The sequence below is a fragment of the Ascaphus truei genome, chromosome 8 (assembly GCF_040206685.1).
Source record: "Ascaphus truei isolate aAscTru1 chromosome 8, aAscTru1.hap1, whole genome shotgun sequence".
NCBI classification, from domain to species: domain Eukaryota; kingdom Metazoa; phylum Chordata; class Amphibia; order Anura; family Ascaphidae; genus Ascaphus; species Ascaphus truei.
In genome coordinates this window covers 5,014,085-5,035,023 of record NC_134490.1, presented here as the reverse complement: position 1 = coordinate 5,035,023, position 20,939 = coordinate 5,014,085, and the positions used below count along the sequence as shown (strand labels likewise).

The window sequence follows — 20,939 nt, the reverse complement described above, 5'->3', positions numbered from 1 at the left end:
TGTTTATCTGTCTGACGTTTAATCGCGTGTGCGACTTGTGTTTATCTGTCTGACGTTTAATCGCGTGTGCGACTTGTGTTTATCTGTCTGACGTTTGATCGCGTGTGCGACTTGTGTTTATCTGTCTGACGTTTGATCGCGTGTGCGACTTGTGTTTATCTGTCTGACGTTTGATCGCGTGTGCGACTTGTGTTTATCTGTCTGACGTTTAATCGCGTGTGCGACTTGTGTTTATCTGTCTGACGTTTAATCGCGTGTGCGACTTGTGTTTATCCGTCTGACGTTTAATCGTGTGTGCGACTTGTGTTTACCTGTCTGACGTTTAATCAGTTTGACAAATGATGGCATTATAATTATTACACAAAAAAAATTAAAATAATAATTAGAGTGAAACGTACTTGTGGCTTTAAGGGCTGACAATCGCCCAAAGACATTCGCTAAACATTGTAAAAACCCTCCCAAGCATTTGTTTAACATGGAAATGTCAAAAGATTCATGAATGATTGAAATCATTCCTTGTCTGAATGTTAGAAAAGAAAGGTGCCCACTACACCCATTAACAGTATCCCTCCATGCTTGGATAATCCCCCCCTGCAGGCAGAGACCAGGTGGGGGTTACCCCAGGGCTGCTCAACTACAGTCCTCAAGACACCCCAACAGGTCAGGTTTTCGGGATATCCCTGCTTCAGCACATGTGGCACATTCAGTCCCTGCTTCAGCACAGGTGGCTCAATCAGTGGTTCAGTCTTCGACTGAGCCACCCTGTGGCTGAAGCTGGGATATCCTGAAATCCTGACCTGTTGTGGGGTGGGGGGAGGGTCTTTAGGACTGGAATTGAGATCCCCTGTGTTAACCCCTTCCGTGCTGAACATGCCTGCATCGCACTGCGCCGCTGCCAACATACCCTTCCGAGGAAACGATCACGGGCAAAGAGAAAATGAACTTTTTAGTGCTAGAAAATGCCCCGATACACATGCACCAAAGAGCTGAAGGGCAGCTAAAAACCCAGACCTGCCAGTAACGGGCAGGAGCAGCCGTTTCTCCGCTGGCACGTGGGCAGGGGGCATCTGGAGCCAACAGTGAAACATCTGCGCAAAGGCACCCGAGGGGTTAACACGGAGGCATGGCGCGGTTTCTCAAGGTGACGGTGCGGGTAGATCTGGGGTTACATTCCATACTCTCACCATACAAAGGTTAGCATTAGACACCCTGGTGCCAGCGTCGGAGCGGCACCGCCTGCGCACTGTACATATTTGCTGAGAGATCATGGGCAGTGCCAGGCTCGTCTTTCACTCATCGCTGGGGCACATTTCTCATACTTCCTGTACTGAACATTACATACACAGTGCCCCTCAATATTTACACAGACAGTTAGGTGAGGGAGAGTGAGAGAGAGGGAGGGAGAGTGAGAGAGAGGGAGGGAGAGTGAGAGAGAGGGAGTGAGAGTGAGAGTGAGAGTGAGAGTGAGAGTGAGAGTGAGAGTGAAGAGTGAGAGTGAGAGTGAGAGTGAGAGTGAGAGTGAGAGAGAGAGAGAGAGAGAGAGAGAGGAGAGAGAGAGAGAGAGAGAGTGAGAGAGAGAGAGAGAGAGAGAGAGAGAGAGAGAGAGAGAGAGAGAGAGAGAGAAGGAAAGAGAGAGAGAGGGAAAGAGAGAGGGAAAGACAGAGAGGGAAAGAGAGAGAGGGAAAGAGAGGGAGGGAAAGAAAGAGAGACTGAAAGAGAGGGAGTGAAAGAGGAAGTGAAAGAAAGAGAGGGAGTGAAAGAAAGAGAGGGAGTGAAAGAAAGAGAGGGGGTGAAAGAAAGAGGGAGTGAATGAAAGAGAGGGAGGGAAAGAGAGGGAGGGAAAGAGAGGGAGGGAAAGAGAGGGAGGGAAAGAAAGAGAGAGAGTGAAAGAGGGAGTGAAAGAGGGAGTGAAAGAAAGAGAGGGAGTGAAAGAAAGAGAGGGAGTGAAAGAAAGAGGGAGTGAATGAAAGAGGGAGGAAATGAAAGAGAGGGAGGGAAAGAGAGGGAGGGAAAGAGAGGGAGGGAAAGAGAGGGAGAGATCGTATAAGCTGGAGGGGGCGTTGCTATCAGAGTACCTATAAAAAGTACAAAATCATAGGTATAGGTACACCATAAATATGCCAAAAGATGTTATTGGTCCAGCTTTTCGGCTAACACACCGGGGGTCTTTAGGGTCAGAAACGTTTGGCCCAATAAAGAGACATTTGTTGCATATTTATGGTGTGCCTTGTGCTTTGTTATGTTTGTCTTTGACTGAGCCACCTGTGTGGACACAGGTATATCCTGAAAACCTGACCTGTTGGTGACCCTTGAGGACTGGAGTTGGCCGCCCAGCTTCTCCGTGGCTGCGCTGTGCGCTCTATGCTCTGCCGCTCGCCAATTCTCTGACCAGACTGGTCAACAGAAAAAGCTGCAAAGTAAGGCCGCGCGTATAGTGCCCCGCGACCGCACCGCTAGCGAAAGCTGTATTTCACTTTGCAGCGGCGGCGCGGGCGACCAGGGCATTGATTGGTTCAGGGGCTGTCACATGAGGCGACAGCCCCTGAAAAATCAAATATTCCCTCGGCTTCAAAAAATCGCGTTGGCACGTCGCGCTTACTATAAGCGCACGCGGCGGCGACAATGCATTTGTTTTCGGGCGACGTCGCGTCGCCGACACTATAAGCGCGGCCTAAGGTGTGCGGTTTCTACAAGAGACAGACGGTCACGTTACGGGCTTCTGCTGTAGGACACGGTGCCGGTGCCGTACCAAGCACTGCTTACTAACTATCCCGGTGCCGTACCAAGCACTGCTTACTAACTATCCCGGTGCTGTACCAAGCACTGCTTACTAACTATCCCGGTGCCGTACCAGGCACTGCTTACTAACTATCCCGGTGCCGTACCAAGCACTGCTTACTAACCATCCCGGTGCCGTACCAAGCACTGTTACTAACTATCCCGGTGCCGTACCAAGCACTGCTTACTAACTATCCCGGTGCGGTACCAGGCACTGCTTACTAACTATCCCGGTGCCGTACCAAGCACTGCTTACTAACCATCCCGGTACCGTACCAGGCACTGCTTACTAACCATCCCGGTACCGTACCAGGCACTGCTTACTAACTATCCCGGTGCCGTACCAGGCACTGCTTACTAACTATCCCGGTGCCGTACCAGGCACTGCTTACTAACCATCCCGGTGCCGTACCAAGCACTGCTTACTAACTATCCCGGTGCCGTACCAAGCACTGCTTACTAACTATCCCGGTGCCGTACCAAGCACTGCTTACTAACTATCCCGGTGCAGGTACCAGGCACTGCTTACTGACTATCCCGGTGCCGTACCAAGCACTGCTTACTAACTATCCCGGTGCCGTACCAAGCACTGCTTACTAACCATCCCGGTACCGTACCAGGCACTGCTTACTAACCATCCCGGTACCGTACCAGGCACTGCTTACTAACTATCCCGGTGCCGTACCAAGCACTGCTTACTAACCATCCCGGTACCGTACCAAGCACTGCTTACTAACCATCCCGGTACCGTACCAAGCACTGCTTACTAACTATCCCGGTGCCGTACCAAGCACTGCTTACTAACCATCCCGGTACCGTACCAGGCACTGCTTACTAACCATCCCGGTGCGGTACCAGGCACTGCTTACTAACTATCCCGGTGCCGTACCAGGCACTGCTTACTAACTATCCCGGTGCCGTACCAGGCACTGCTTACTAACTATCCCGGTGCCGTACCAAGCACTGCTTACTAACTATCCCGGTGCCGTACCAAGCACTGCTTACTAACTATCTCGGTGCCGTACCAGGCACTGGTTACTAAGTATCCCGGTGCCGTACCAGGCACTGCTTGCTAACTATCCCGGTGCCGTATCAGGCACTGCTTGCTAACTATCCCGGTGCCGTACCAGGCACTGCTTACTAACCATCCCGGTGCCGTACCAGGCACTGCTTACTAACTATCCCAGTGCCGTACCAGGCACTGCTTACTAACTATCCCGGTGCCGTACCAGGCACTGCTTACTAACTATCCCGGTGCCGTACCAGGCACTGCTTACTAACTATCCCGGTGCCGTACCAAGCACTGCTTACTAACTATCCCGGTGCCGTACCAAGCACTGCTTACTAACTATCCCGGTGCCGTACCAGGCACTGCTTACTAACCATCCCGGTGCCGTACCAAGCACTGCTTACTAACTATCCCGGTGCCGTACCAGGCACTGCTTACTAACTATCCCGGTGCCGTACCAGGCACTGCTTACTAACTATCCCGGTGCCGTACCAGGCACTGCTTACTAACTATCCCGGTGCCGTACCAAGCACGGCTTACTAACCATCCCGGTGCCGTACCAGGCACTGCTTACCAACTATCCCGATGCCGTACCAGGCACTGCTTACCAACTATCCCGGTGCCGTACCAGGCACTGCTTACTAACCATCCCGGTGCCGTACCAAGCACTGCTTACTACTGCACCGACACACTTTATTCGAGCAAATACCCGGTATGTACCTGGCAGATACCTGGAATGCGCCGCTCCTCACCTCTGACAAGCCCCGTTGCATTTGCCTTCCCAGCCTGGGTTCATGCCTGGCTGATGGGCGGCTGATCTGTTAAATGATAATGATTAGGATTTAATAGGCTGCAATGCTTTGCGTGTCTACCAGATGGCATAAATTCATGAATTGTAATGCAGTATATATATATGTACTGTGCAGTATTGCAGCCAACGGGAATAAAATGCTTCAATCCCTGCCGGAAAATAACTCAATGCACTCGGGCAGAAAACAGTCACAAACCTCAATACACCCGGGTATACCCGAATTCGTGGGACTAGCCGAGCTCGAATAAAGTGTGTCGCCAGTGTAACTATCCCGGTGCCGTACCAAGCACTGCTTACTAACTATCCCGGTGCCGTACCAGGCACTGCTTACTAACTATCCCGGTGCCGTACCAGGCACCGCTTACTAACTATCCCGGAGACGTACCAAGCACTGCTTACTAACTATCCCGGTGCCGTACCAGGCACTGCTTACTAACCATCCCGGTGCCGTACCAGGCACTGCTTACTAACCATCCCGGTGCCGTACCAGGCACTGCTTACTAACTATCCCGGTGCCGTACCAAGCACTGCTTACTAACTATCCCGGTGCCGTACCAAGCACCGCTTACTAACCATCCCGGTGCCGTACCAAGCACTGCTTACTAACCATCCCGGTGCGGTACCAAGCACTGCTTACTAACCATCCCGGTGCGGTACCAGGCACTGCTTACTAACTATCCCGATGCCGTACCAAGCACTGCTTACTAACCATCCCGGTGCGGTACCAGGCACTGCTTACTAACCATCCCGGTGCGGTACCAGGCACTGCTTACTAACCATCCGGGTGCGGTACCAGGCACTGCTTACTAACCATCCGGGTGCGGTACCAGGCACTGCTTACTAACCATCCCGGTGCGGTACCAGGCACTGCTTACTAACCATCCCGGTGCGGTACCAGGCACTGCTTACTAACCATCCCGGTGCCGTACCAGGCACTGCTTACTAACCATCCCGGTGCCGTACCAGGCACTGCTTACTAACCATCCCGGTGCGGTACCAGGCACTGCTTACTAACCATCCCGGTGCGGTACCAGGCACTGCTTACTAACTATCCCGGTGCGGTACCAGGCACTGCTTACTAACCATCCCGGTGCGGTACCAGGCACTGCTTACTAACCATCCCGGTGCCGTACCAGGCACTGCTTACTAACCATCCCGGTGCGGTACCAGGCACTGCTTACTAACCATCCCGGTGCGGTACCAGGCACTGCTTACTAACTATCCCGGTGCGGTACCAGGCACTGCTTACTAACCATCCCGGTGCGGTACCAGGCACTGCTTACTAACCATCCCGGTGCCGTACCAGGCACTGCTTACTAACCATCCCGGTGCGGTACCAGGCACTGCTTACTAACTGTGGCCCATCGTGATGTCCAGACAAGCAACATCAATAATTTCAAGCACAGCAAATCATAAAAAGATATTTTGGGGTGAAAAATGTTTTCGCACAGCAATGATATATATATATATATATATATACAGTATATATAGATATCTCTCGCGCTATCATTTATTTATTTATTTTACTGTTTCATTATTTCGTGTGCCTGGAATATTTATAGATTCTGCTTTGTACAAAAACCATAAAGTGGCCAACTAACCACTGAGAAAGCCGTCCCAAACTCCCCCGTACCACACAGCCCGCGCAGAAACCCTATACTGTATACACAGGGGACACGGGGAGAATGCTCCAATTCAATGTGTGGGCTGGGGGGGGGGTCAGGAGAGGAGAGGGGCGATCAGAACAGGAAACACCCTTAACCGAAGTCCCACAAAACAGACTCCCTGGACCCTTAAGAGGTGAAACCACTTTTACAAGCGCTGACTTTCTCTGGCAAACCCTATAGCAGCCAGAAACAGTGACATACTGAGATAGCCAAGGGGTCCCCCCCCCCCATATCCCTCACTTGTAGTAATTTATTAGCCGCGTTATGAGCATGATATACATTACACATGCAGCCAACTTCCCCATGCTATGCTGAAAAGAAATAGCTTCATAATAAACTCTTTCCAGACTTTACATATTTCTACAAGGAGAGGGGGGGGAGGGGGAGACACACACAGGAGTGGGGGGGGGGAGACACACGAGAGAGAGAGAGGGGGGAGAGACAGGAGAGGGGGAGGGGAGAGACAGGAGAGGGGGAGGGGAGAGAAAGGAGAGGGGGAGAGACAGGAAAGGGGGGAGTGAGAGATATGCAGGAGAGGGGGAGAGGGACAAAAAACAGGGGGATGGGGGGGTGAGACAGGATTGGGGGAATGGAGACACAGGAAAGGGGGGAGAGAGATACAGGAGAGGGGGGGAGAGAGATACAGCAGAGGGGGGAGAGAGACAGGAGAGGGGGAGAGAGAGACACAGGAGAGGGGGGAGAGAGACACAGGAGAGGGGATAGAGACAGGAGAGGGGATAGAGACAGGAGAGAAGGAAAGAGACACAGGAGGGGGGGGAGAGAGAGAAGGAGAGAGACACACAGGAGAGAAGGAGAGAGACATAGGAGAGGGGGGAGAGAGACACAGGAGAGGGGGGACAGAGACACAGGAGAGGGGGGAGAGAGACACAGGAGAGAGACACAGGAGAGAGACACAGGAGAGAAGGAAAGAGACACAGGAGGGGGGGGGGGGAGAGAGAGAAGGAGAGAGACACACAGGAGAGAAGGAGAGAGACATAGGAGAGGTGGGGGGAGACACCCAGGGAGAGGGGGGAGGCAGAAACGCAAAGGGGAAGTTACACAGACAGAACACAGGATATGTCCCACTAATTTGCAGCACAGTTTAGAGTTAACCTTTTCCTTGCTGGAAGGAGTATGCCACGCAGCTTAGCGACAGGACCTTGCAATGTGCCCCCAAATTGCACTGCCTGTATGCAGATAAGATGCCGCTGAGGGATAGATAGTAAGCTCTCCGGGCGAGGATTTCCTTTCCTAAATATAATGTATAACCTCTGTTCAATTACTGTAACCATGTATTGTCATCATAACTCTGTGCCCAGGACACACTTGTAACCGAGAGGTAATTCTCAATATATTACCACTTCCTGGTAAAACATTTTATAAACAAATATTGTGCGACTTTGCTGCGCTCATTGTATTATAATTCCCTGCACTGTATTGTCTTTGCAAAGCGCCAAGTACACTGTGGGCGCGATCTAAATAAAGACAGACATCCATATCCGCTTTTAACCCCTTTTGTGTCGGAGAGGAGGCACGCGATAAATCCAACAACGCAAGGGGTTAAACGGGACATTGATACCTCGGCAACAAAAGGCTGACAGGGGCTGCCATGATTTATCCGCCCTCTCGCGCCCCACCTCCCCGTGCTGGTGTTATCACCGGGAAACAGAAACCCGGCTAACAGCAGCAGTGCTCTGCCAGCGAGCGAGGCCGGCCTTACCCAGGCTGCTGGCACGCACATAACGAGCCCAATCCCCCCCCCCCCCCCCACACAAAGGCAGAGAGGGCCCCAGCAACGAGACCCGCGCGGATTACCCAGAGAACCCTGCTCCGCAAACCTCTGCATTCAAACAGCTCCGGGCGGCTTTTTTCTGACGGTTCTCGCTGTGCCACAACCATATTGTTATTCCTCCCGCATCCTGGGTCTGGCATCGAAAAGGTCTATAAAGACGTACATGCGGGTCCCGGGGCGGGCAACTCCAGGGCTACCAACAGGTCAGGTTTTCAGGATAACCCTGCTTCAGCACAGGTTGCTCGATCAGCAGCTCAGTCAAAAGAGCCTGCTGCAGCACAGGTCGAGTCAGCCACCTGTGCTGAAGCAGGGATAGCCTGAAAACCTGACCTGTTTGTGGCCCTTGAGGTCTGGAGTTGCCCACCCGATATAGATACACACATCTATATTGTATTATACACACGCACACAAATACATATATACACATCTTGATTGCATTCTTGGTTTTGAACTCTCCCAAAGCAATTATTCAGAAAAACTGGTGCAATATTAAATAATATTTACAGGGTTTCCTCAACACGCAGTAAAGTTTTGCCGAGTCCTCGGTATTTGCCAGAGCAGCGTTCAGCTCTCGAGCACAAGGGGGGAAAAGTTAAGCGCCACTCGGTTTGCGAGTACATTAGAACAGCGACTCGCAGCCTTTTTTAAACTGGGGGGCCCACTTCACAAACGTGTTGGAGGAATTGAGGCCAGGTGGTGGGGAGGAGGGAGGCTGGGGGGGGGGGGGAATATGATCCCTATCTGGTGATTGTGCCGAGGAAGTCCAAACATTTGAGAAAAGTGTACAAAAGTGAATAGAGGAAACAGTGGAGATTACCATCTCATGGGACCAATTAATAATTATTTTGGCCAAGCTAGTAGAGAAAACCCCCGAGCCACACAAACAGAAAACGTATATCCCATTTCTGACCGCAGCGAGATGCTCAATATCCGGGACAATCAGAAAACGCCATCAAAAAGCATGGTCAAAAAACAAACACAGATCCTACTTTCCATAAGATTCGGGATCCTTCGATTAACAGTTGAAAAATATTGGAAAAACTCCCAGAACTCCTTTTAGAAAATTATATAAATTCCTGGTGTTACCAATAATTCAGAATTATGTGTTTCTAGAGCAGCGGTTTCCAACGTTTCTTTGGTTAAGGAACCCCAACCCTCTCTAATAGCGCGTCTGAAATCCGATGCATTGTAAGGAACCCCAACCCTCTCTAATAGCGCGTCTCAGATCAGATGCATTGTAAGGAACCCCAACCCTCTCTAATAGCGCGTCTGAGATCAGATGCATTGTAAATTCTTCAGGATTTGATACAATTTTCAAATGACCTGAAAATTGCAGGGCATCCTTTAGGGATGTTCGCGGAACCCAAAAGGCTCCCAGGAACCCTGGTTAAAAAACACTGTTGTAGATATTGGTCATCTAGAATTGTTATCTGATAAAGTGTTCATGTAAACCCTAATGCTATGTATACAAACAAATAGCATTTCCCCCCATTATTGTTCTGTACACCCCCCCACCCCCTCCCACCTACCAAACTCAATAATAAAAAATAAAAAATACTAGCCCCCCCTCCCCCCCCAAAACTACTTATTTTGCATATGGGACCCCGGAGTTCAGTGCACAAAGCAAGAAGACCAAGGTGTACAAGTTGGGTTCTCCCCCAAAAAATCCCATCCCCTTAGTGGAACATTATTTGGGTCACCGAGGCAGGGGGAACAGCGTTTTCCCGCGGTGACGCACTGCGTCACGCGTGGTGTACACGCTTCCCACGACTCAGAGCTGCGGAGGATCGGCGCTAGAGAACGAGTTCCTTTGCCGAGCGTTCTCGAGTTGCTAAGTGGGAAATTGGGCAGTGCTGGGACTCCCATGCTTTATAATCTAATTCAGATTGCTTTCCGCAGGGTTATACTCCTCCGTCAGCACACAGACAGCTATTCTCCAGCCCGCCATCCCCAGCGCGGACGCTTGTTTTAAACGCATCAGGTTAGTCCAATAAAAAAAAAGAAAGAAAAGGTATCACCCTGCTTACTTCTGCAATCACATTTGGGTAATGCAATAAGAGAATTAAAAGGCCCTGGCTGGTTTCGGAATTAAAAATTATCCCAAGACTTCATATCCCTTAATGCCTTCCAAGAGTCGCAGAACAGGATGTGATGCGCATGTAATGCCGCGGCGAAAGCGACGACTCCTGCGCTAGAGGAGGCGAGACAATGCAGGCAGTAATCTGGCTTGCAGATGGATAATGTACCCGTGTTAGTTAAAATGGATGGAAGAATCACTGTGTAACTAAGTCCGCTTCTCTTCAAAACAAAAAAAAGCTTCGGAAGGTCATTAACTGGCCTCAGTTGTGCGTTGGCGCACCTGTCCCTTCGTTCACGCCAGTATAGTGTCCTTAGCTCATGGGGGGGAAACACACACTTAAGGCCCCGAACTGCCCCTCAGTGGGTGTAGACAGCATGGGGCGGTATAGCTGTTACTCACTGCGGGAGCTTCCAAAGTCACGCCCCACAATGCCTTGCAGCTGTGGCTACAAAACATTGTGGCGAGCGACTTGGGAAGCTCCCCGCTGTAATTGACAACTACTCTCGCCAAGGTGCAGTTTGGGGCCACCAGGGGCTCGTGAAGCCCCCCCCGTTTTCAATCGCTGATCATTCCTTCATCACTGTAGTATCACTTTAGGAGCTTGAGGGCAAAGGGTAATGTCACCAAGTTTGGGCACCGAGACGGAATACCACGGTGGGTAACACGCTGCTCAGCGCCGTGTATAAGCGGCCACGCACTGCAGGCCTCTGCCCGTGAACGGGTTAAGTGAAGCCCCTCTGTATGTGCCTGCAGTTATTACTGTATTGATTGTATTCCCATGTATTGATCCTGCCCGCACTTGCATACACACACAGAGCTGTATGACAAATAGCTAGCAATACAAATAAAGCAGTATGATAACACACTAATAATGGTCTGCAGGAGAGGCCATTACAAGGGAGCCGGCGACACTTCATGAATACCAAACGCCGACTTTGAGCGCAGGCAGAGCCGGGAATATGCCGTGCCGACCACCCGCGTTTAATCACCAGTTCTCTCCACACCGAAGCCATGGTTCTCATCCCTTCCTCCCAGTTTTTTCCCCCTCAGCGCTACAAAAAGAGGACCAGTTCTTTTAATGAGCCAGAGCGACTAATTAAAAAGTCTGATACAAATGAGAGAGCACTTTAAATGTTACTTTGGATCTTCCCTCCCATTCGCACCGTCTCCAGCATCCGCAGCAGCAAGCGACGCGGAGACGCAGAATGCGCTGCTCTAGTCACAGAGGGTCGCTCTTTTGGGGGGGGCACAATGTATCAAGCTCCCAATAGGTGTATCCTGATGGTATATGTGCCCTGACGGTATATGTGCCCTGACGGTGTACATATACAGTGGTGTGAAAAAGAAAGTACACCCTCTTTGAATTCTATGGTTTTACATATCAGGACATAATAACGTCTTAAAATTAGGTAAATAAAACCTCAGATGAACAACACCACATGATATATTACACATGACCGGCGCCTAGCTGCCCCCCGCGGCTGACCGGCGGCTGTCAGATAGCCAAGCCGTCCCATACCATTCCGTGCTCCTGAAGGTATATGTATATGTATCCTGATGGTATATGTATACCGATGATATACGTACTGTGACAGAATAAGTATATTTATACTGCCGATAGATATATATATATATATATATATATATATATATATATATATATATATATATATATATATATATATATATGCAAATACAACTGTATGCTCATCTGCATGTCTTAGGCAGGTCTGCAAGCCCGCCTTTCCCCATCATCACCCAGCATACAGCACTTCCACTGCAGCAAGGGATTCTGGGAAATGACATGCAAATGAGCACACAGTGTCACTTTTTGCCTCAAAAACCATTTTTAACATGGTTCCCTATAGGCTTAATGTTCTTCATGCAAATGTTCTTCATGTTCTTCATGCAAATGTCTTCATGTAATGTCTTCATGCCTGCATGTCATCAGGCCTGTTGTGCTATACCATCTTGATTGCTGAGAAGAAATGCCATGCAATGTCTTGGGCTGATTGCTGTATGAAAACTGCCAGTCCGGATGGGACTCGTTTTCATTATTTTCATCTTTTAAGTAAGTGTCTATATTTTGCTGTTATTTGTACATATCTGTTGTGTTCACCTATCCTAAGGAATAAATACAATTTGTTATATCTAAGTCTCGTCCCAGTTCAAACCCAGGTATATATATATTTATATATAGTTTTGGTGTAAATTACAGCCTGTCATAAGCTACCATGACAAGCTTGTAATTAACTATATATATATATATATATATATATATTTATATTCATTCACATGTAATTTCCCAGAATCCCTTGCTGCAGTGGAAGTGCTGGGCGATAAAGGTGGAAGACAGGGTTGCAGACCTGTCTAAGACATGCAAATGAACATACAGTAATATTTCCATTTGAGATAGATATATATATATAGATATATATATATTGATATATATATCTATATATATATATACACATATATACATATATATACATACACACACATACATACACACACACACATATAAACACACATATAAACACACACACACACCTGTCCCTTCTATCTGTAAATTGTTTCTAATCCAAAGTGATTGTATGCACATACATACACAAAAAAATTGCTATACTTGAACACTTTGTAAACATGTCAAACATGTGTAACACGTGGTTTTAGCACCTTGGCTTGATAGAGATTCAGTGTGAAAATGCCCGTCGCTGCCTGACCAACGGACAGTAAATTAGCAGGGATGACGGGCCACTTGGAGGTCCTTTGGGGGATACGTGTGGCTTACAGTCGCAAGCTGAAGAGCCCTGAGCCTTTAATGGACTTCTGAAACAGGGAATTCCAGCACGTTCCTTCTGCTAAGGAAACATACCTGGGCCACTGTACTGAAGCAAGGCCACTGTACTGAAGCAGGGCCACTGTACTGAAGCAAGGCCACGGTAAAGAGATGGGAGCTCCCCTAGGCCAGGCTGACCCCCAAGAGGCTACGTAAGAGCTTCCCCACTTGAGGCACTTCTGAGGTTAGAGGAGGAATCGGAGAGACATTTTTATTGGACTCGCATTTGACATGATCACACACATATACAGATTTTACATTATTGTGTGTATGTATTGTGTGTATGTATTGTGTGTGTGTATGTATTGTGTGTGTGTATGTATTGTGTGTGTGTGTGTGTGTGTGTGTGTGTGTGTGTGTGTGGTGTGTGTGTGTGGTGTGTGTGTGTGTGGTGTGTGTGGTGTGCGTGTGTGGTGTGCGTGTGTGTGGTGTGCGTGTGTGTGGTGTGCGTGTGTGTGGTGTGCGTGTGGTGTGCGTGTGTGGTGTGCGTGTGTGGTGTGCGTGTGTGTGTGTGCGTGTGCGTGTGTGTGGTGTGCGTGGGTGCGGTGTGTGTGTGTGTGTGTGTGTGTGTGTGTGTGTCAGATATACTTACACAGAGATCAGTACATACATATAATTCATAGGAGTAATGTAGCAAGCTCTGTAAACGTGGAATTCTCTTACAGATTCTAAGCCACGATTTCAGTACTGTGTTTGTTGCGCGCGCGCACACACACACACACACACACACACACACACACACACACAGAATGTTCCCGTGATGGGAATGCTCTTACGACATAATTATTTTCCAGAGTAAGGAACACGCTGTCACAGACCCCGATTCGTGCTGCACCTCTGTGCTTCTGCACCATAATTATTCATGGAGATGAATAAATAGGATAGGAGATTGTGAAGCATGTAACCTCTTAACTGCCATAAAGCTGGAATATGGCATTATACAGACCAGCAGAAAAATGCCAAACTCAGCTATCCTGCTACATAAAATAACGTATTCTTGTGAGCCTACACAGTGCTCCGCAAGGGAGAATAAAGCACGCAGGGTTAAACATTGCCACGGTGAGTCTACAATCCAACACAGGGGTGGGCAACTCCAGTTCTCAAGGGCCACCAACAGGTCAGGTTTTCAGGATATCCCTGCTTCAGCACAGGTGGTGCAGTCTTTCACTGAGCTACTGATTCAGCCACCCGTGCTGAAGCTGGGATATCCTGAAAACCAGACCTGTTGGCGCCCCCCCAAAGATAGCAGTTACCCACCCCTGTTCTAACAAAAAAAGAAGCAAGGTAAAGACCAACTGCACATGCTAACTCAGGGACTGCAATCAAACGTCACTTCATCTCCCACTTCAAGGGTCAGCACCTTGGCCAGGAAGGGTATCAGACTTTCCAAAAACAAACCCCAGTCATTAAAACATGCACACAACAAACAGAACGAGACCAGCAGCCTCACGCTACATGACGCGTCCTGCTTCACATGGGAGAAGTGTTACACTGCACACAATGTTAAGGAAAGTCAAGGAAGATACAGATATTCAGAATTCTGTTCCCTCGCTAGTTTCAGTGTCTTCAACTCACAAAACCCCCGACAGCAAAAATAACAGCTTTCAAAAAAAAGGAAATAACGGAAAAAGAACATTGTATTGGAAGCGTGTGTTTGCAGGTACAGTACTATGTATTGGAAGCGTGTGTTTGCAGTTACAGTACTATGTATTGGAAGCGTGTGTTTGCAGGTACAGTACTATGTATTGGAAGCGTGTGTTTGCAGTTACAGTACTATGTATTGGAAGCGTGTGTTTGCAGGTACAGTACTATGTATTGGAAGCGTGTGTTTGCAGGTACAGTACTATGTATTGGAAGCGTGTGTTTGCAGGTACAGTACTATGTATTGGAAGCGTGTGTTTGCAGGTACAGTACTATGTATTGGAAGCGTGTGTTTGCAGGTACAGTACTATGTATTGGTAGCGTGTGTTTGCAGGTACAGCACTATGTATTGGAAGCGTGTGTTTGCAGGTACAGTACCATGTATTGGAAGCGTGTGTTTGCAGGTATAGTACTATGTTTAGGAAGCGTGTGTTTGCAGGTACAGTACTATGTTTGGAAGCGTGTGTTTGCAGGTACAGTACTATGTATTGGAAGCGTGTGTTTGCAGGTACAGTACTATGTATTGGAAGCGTGTGTTTGCAGTTACAGTACTATGTATTGGAAGCGTGTGTTTGCAGGTACAGTACTATGTATTGGAAGCGTGTGTTTGCAGTTACAGTACTATGTATTGGAAGCGTGTGTTTGCAGGTACAGTACTATGTATTGGTAGCGTGTGTTTGCAGGTACAGCACTATGTTTGGAAGCGTGTGTTTGCAGGTACAGCACTATGTTTGGAAGCGTGTGCTTGCAGGTACAGTACTATGTATTGGAAGCGTGTGTTTGCAGGTACAGTACTATGTTTGGAAGCGTGTGTTTGCAGGTACAGTACTATGTATTGGAAGCGTGTGTTTGCAGGTACAGTACTATGTATTGGAAGCGTGTGTTTGCAGGTACAGTACTATGTTTGGAAGCGTGTGTTTGCAGGTACAGTACTATGTATTGGAAGCGTGTGTTTGCAGGTACAGTACTATGTTTGGAAGCGTGTGTTTGCAGGTACAGTACTATGTTTGGAAGCGTGTGTTTGCAGGTACAGTACTATGTATTGGAAGCGTGTGTTTGCAGGTACAGTACTATGTTTGGAAGCGTGTGCTTGCAGGTACAGTACTATGTATTGGAAGCGTGTGTTTGCAGGTACAGTACTATGTTTGGAAGCGTGTGTTTGCAGGTACAGTACTATGTATTGGAAGCATGTGTTTGCAGTTACAGTACTATGTTTGGAAGCGTGTGTTTGCAGGTACAGTACTATGTATTGGAAGCGTGTGTTTGCAGGTACAGTACTATGTGTTGGAAACGTGTGTTTGCAGGTACAGTACTATGTATTTGGAAGCGTGTGTTTGCAGGTACAGTACTATGTTTTGGAAGCGTGTGTTTGCAGGTACAGTACTATGTATTGGAAGCGTGTGTTTGCAGGTACAGTACTATGTTTGGAAGCGTGTGTTTGCAGGTAAAGTACTATGTATTGGAAGCGTGTGTTTGCAGGTACAGTACTATGTATTGGAAGCGTGTGTTTGCAGGTACAGTACCATGTATTGGAAGCGTGTGTTTGCAGGTATAGTACTATGTTTAGGAAGCGTGTGTTTGCAGGTACAGTACTATGTTTGGAAGCGTGTGTTTGCAGGTACAGTACTATGTTTTGGAAGCGTGTGTTTGCAGGTACAGTACTATATTTTGGAAGCGTGTGTTTGCATGTACAGTACTATGTATTGAAAGCGTGTGTTTGCAGGTACAGTACTATGTATTGTAAGCGTGTGTTTGCAGCAGTACTATGTATTGGAAGCGTGTGTTTGCAGTTACAGTACTATGTATAGGAAGCGTGTGTTTGCAGTTACAGTACTATGTATTGGAAGCGTGTGTTTGCAGTTAGGTACAGTACTATGTATTTGGAAGCGTGTGTTTGCAGGTACAGTACTATGTATTTGGAAGCGTGTGTTTGCAGGTACAGTACTATGTATTTGGAAGCGTGTGTTTGCAGGTACAGTACTATGTTTGGAAGCGTGTGTTTGCAGGTACAGTACTATGTATTGGAAGCGTGTGTTTGCAGGTACAGTACTATGTATTGGATGCGTGTGTTTGCAGTTACAGTACTATGTTTGGAAGCGTGTGTTTGCAGGTACAGTACTATGTTTTGAAAGCGTGTTTTTGCAGGTACAGTACTATGTATTGGAAGCGTGTGTTTGCAGGTAAAGTACTATGTATTGGAAGCGTGTGTTTGCAGGTACAGTACTATGTATTGGAAGCGTGTGTTTGCAGGTACAGTACCATGTATTGGAAGCGTGTGTTTGCAGGTATAGTACTATGTTTAGGAAGCGTGTGTTTGCAGGTACAGTACTATGTTTGGAAGCGTGTGTTTGCAGGTACAGTACTATGTTTTGGAAGCGTGTGTTTGCAGGTACAGTACTATATTTTGGAAGCGTGTGTTTGCAGGTACAGTACTATGTATTGAAAGCGTGTGTTTGCAGGTACAGTACTATGTATTGGAAGCGTGTGTTTGCAGCAGTACTATGTATTGGAAGCGTGTGTTTGCAGGTACAGTACTATGTATTGGAAGCGTGTGTTTGCAGGTACAGTACTATGTATTGGAAGTGTGTGTTTGCAGGTACAGTACTATGTTTGGAAGTGTGTGTTTGCATGTACAGTACTATGTTTGGAAGTGTGTGTTTGCAGGTACAGTACTATGTATTGGAAGCGAGTATTTGCAGGTACAGTACTATGTATTGGAAGCGTGTGTTTGCATGTACAGTACTATGTATTGGAAGCGTGTGTTTGCATGTACAGTACTATGTTTGGAAGCGTGTGTTTGCATGTACAGTACTATGTATTGGAAGCGTGTGTTTGCATGTACAGTACTATGTATTGGAAGCGTGTGTTTGCATGTACAGTACTATGTTTGGAAGCGTGTGTTTGCATGTACAGTACTATGTATTGGAAGCGTGTGTTTGCAGGTACAGTACTATGTTTGGAAGCGTGTGTTTGCATGTACAGTACTATGTTTGGAAGCGTGTGTTTGCATGTACAGTACTATGTATTGGAAGCGTGTGTTTGCAGGTACAGTACTATGTTTGGAAGCGTGTGTTTGCATGTACAGTACTATGTTTGGAAGCGTGTGTTTGCATGTACAGTACTATGTTTGGAAGCGTGTGTTTGCAGTTACAGTAATTTACTTATGTGAAACCGCTATTTAAAAAAACAAAATAGCGAGTTGCAATATGAGGTGATACTGTGTCTGCATTTCCAACCATCTTAAAACATCTGCAGATCTTACCATCTCACCTCATCACGCCGCGGGGTCATGTGAGGTATTCGTCGCCATGGTAAAGCGCGTCAAATTACGCTGTGGGGTCACGTCACCCGCGGCGTCATTTGATGCCGGGTCACAGAGGGGGGGGGGGGGGGGGCCGCAGCTCCAAAACTTTGCGCACCCCTGCGCTAGAGCAGCTGAGAGCCCCTGGGCTAGAGAGAAATGGCCGCACCCAAGTAGCAGCATTTACAGCATGGTGCTGCTCTGCAGATGCAGTCTCTGCGTGGCCTGTCTTTCAGGAGCCGTGGCAGTTTGGAGGTGTATAGAAATACTATTATATAGCGACTCCTCTTCCTGTTTAGAGTAGGTCAGAACACCTTCCCCCCTCCTAAAAAGAAATATCCCTTTCACAGTCACAAGGACGCGCGCGCTGCAATGAAAGGGCTCATTTCGGGCAGGAAGTGAAAGTCTATCCAGGAGCGGAGCAATGACACCCTTTCAGGGCTAATAACAGTGCACAGGAGCAGGTACGGGGGCACCGAGAGGGGACACGTACAACATAAGGAAGATTATACAGCTGCCAAAGTCTCACAAAACAACTGGAGAGAAAGAGAACCTTCTGCGGGAATAGTCTCACAAGAAATAGTGATTGCACAGTGCACAAGGAATAAAGCGGAGCCCTCCCCTGGGAGAAGTGACTGGATGCAATGGCAGCCTCCTTTTAATATGCTGCAGTTCAGGCAATATCCTGCGTGTGTTTTTTTTAATAAATCAGTTCTGTAGTAAGAAAAAATACTTTTAGCATTTTCTGTTTTTAAAAAAAAACCTCTGAAAGACCAATTTTCTTGTATTCTATTTTAACAGCTATTTGCTAAGGCACTGCCCCCTTCATGTCCTGTCACAAGCCCTGGCACACCCCTTTGTCAGCCCTGCCCTCCCTCTAGCACATGTCAGTGCAGGAGTGCTCATGAATATTCATGAGCTTCCACTGACAGACAAGCAGAATATAAACAGATCCCTTCACTAATTATGTCACCAAATTTCGACCTATCAATACATGGAGAACGAATTGACCTGCAGCTATACAGTTCTTTAGGTAATTAGAGATTGCCCACATGAAACTATTGAAGTAAAAAAATAAATTTAAAAAGAAAAAAAAAAAGACTGAACTGCAGCTTTAATATGCTGCGAAGCTGCCCTGTGCATCTCTTTAAAAGCAGCCCCCCTCCCCCTCACCTCCCCCCTCCGATTTTAAGTTATTTTTTGTATTCCTTCTATAAATCAGGGGTGTTCCCCCCAGAGCTGACCCGCCGTACGCAAAGCTGCCGAGTAACACCCCCTCCCGCCCCATTATTTAATTTGTAATAGCAAGAATCAAAGGCCCGGATCAACCAAACGGTGCTAAGCGTTAGCATCCATATGAGGGTAAAGGAGTGCTACCTGGATCTGGGCCACTATTGGCTGCGGTGTCACCCAATCAGAAGCTGCAATGTTATCTCTCAGTGATGTCACAGCTTTCTATTGGCTGCCAGAGTAGGAGCCTTAGTGGCCATCTTATTTCTCCCAGAATTCAATATCTCAGGAGGGGGGGAGGGGGGTCTCTATAACCTAAAGGGCCGCGGGGGGTTCACTTCCGGAGGACCCCCTCATTATAAATAGGTTAATAAAATACGTGTGCGTGTAATGAAACAGGGAGCACAGGCGCAACTTATTGAAGAGGCCCCCCAAGGATGCCGGAATTCTCTGCCACACATTGCACACACGGCAGGCAGCAAAGCCCTAAAGGGGAACGGCACGCCCCGCTAACGCATCAGCAATACTGCAATGGCGATTACCTGTCCGGCCGCTGGATTCTGGAGTCAGTATTCATTCATCAGTGTATCCACACAGCCATGGATGGATGGGACTGGGTTTCTAATGACCAGTGCACAGAAACACACGCTGCCTCCTAAAGAAACAGAGACAGGGTAAATACCGGGGAACATTCCTGCTGTCATTAAGGAGCTGCTCATTGCAATTAAACAAAAAAGGCGCCATTAACACTATATTTTATTTATTTTTAATGTGTCCTCTTTTTATTATGTTTCTCTAATATTGCATAGTGTGTGTGTGTGCACAATTATCACCATCATTGTTTATTTGCAAAGCGCCGACATTCTGCAGCGCAGTACAAAGGGGTACAGAGATTTGATACTGACAAACATTGTTACAGGACAAACATGCACAGATCCAAAAAGGTAACATACGTACGTCTATATTTATCTAGCGCCATTAATATACATAGCGCTTCACAGCAGTTATACACTTAACACTCATATAAATAACACAATACAAATAACAGATCATGGGAATAAATGCTTCAGACATAAAAGTAACATTTAGGAAGAGGAGTCCCTGCTCCGAAGAGCTTACAATCTAATTAGTTGGTAGGAAGAACATACAGAGACAGTAGGAGGGCATTCTGGTAAGTGTGTCTGCAGGGGGCCAAGCTTTATGTATCATGTGTATAGTATTAGCCACGGTGCTACTCATATGCTTCTTTAAGCAAGTGTGTCTTAAGGTGGGTCTTAAAGGTGGATAGAGAGGGTGCTAGTCGGGTATTGAGGGGAAGGGCATTCCAGAGGTGTGGGGCAGTCACTGAGAAAGCTTTAAGACAGGAGAGGGCTTTGGATTCAAAGGGGGTAGAGAGAAGACATCCTTGAGCAGAATGCAAGAGTCGGGATGGTGCTTAGCGAGAAATTAGGGCTACTGGGTGAAAGAAGGTACTTCCAACAGTAATGTGGAAGGAGGTAGTGGGGCCAGGACTGGGAGGAAGTATGAGGAGCTCTGTTTTTGCCATGTTGAGTTTAAGACGCAGAGAGACATTCAGAAACTTTGGTCTGTACAGCAGGTGTAAGGTCAGGGGTTGAAAAGTAAATGTGTGTTGTCAGCATAGAGGTGATATTTAAACCCAGGAGATGTGATTAGGTCACCTAGAGAGAGTGTGTACAGAGAAAAGAGGAGAGGTCCCACGACAGAACCCTGCAGTACTGAGGGCCCTGATCCTGAGAGCTTACAGTCCACACACACACACCTTTTATTTGC

At 47.6% G+C, this 20,939-nt stretch overlaps 1 protein-coding gene across 8 annotated transcripts in view; it reads right to left on the bottom strand.

Annotated features, from left to right (window-relative positions):
- Positions 1–20,939, bottom strand: part of ZMIZ1 (zinc finger MIZ-type containing 1) — a 277,132-nt gene that overhangs the window by 184,813 nt on the left and 71,380 nt on the right. For all 8 annotated transcript variants that reach the window (XM_075610367.1, XM_075610366.1, XM_075610369.1 and 5 more), the window contains exon 2: positions 19,691–19,803. In XM_075610367.1, coding sequence (XP_075466482.1) covers positions 19,691–19,725 — 35 coding nt within the window. In that variant the 5' untranslated portion in view covers positions 19,726–19,803. The remainder of the gene's footprint in view (positions 1–19,690; positions 19,804–20,939) is intronic.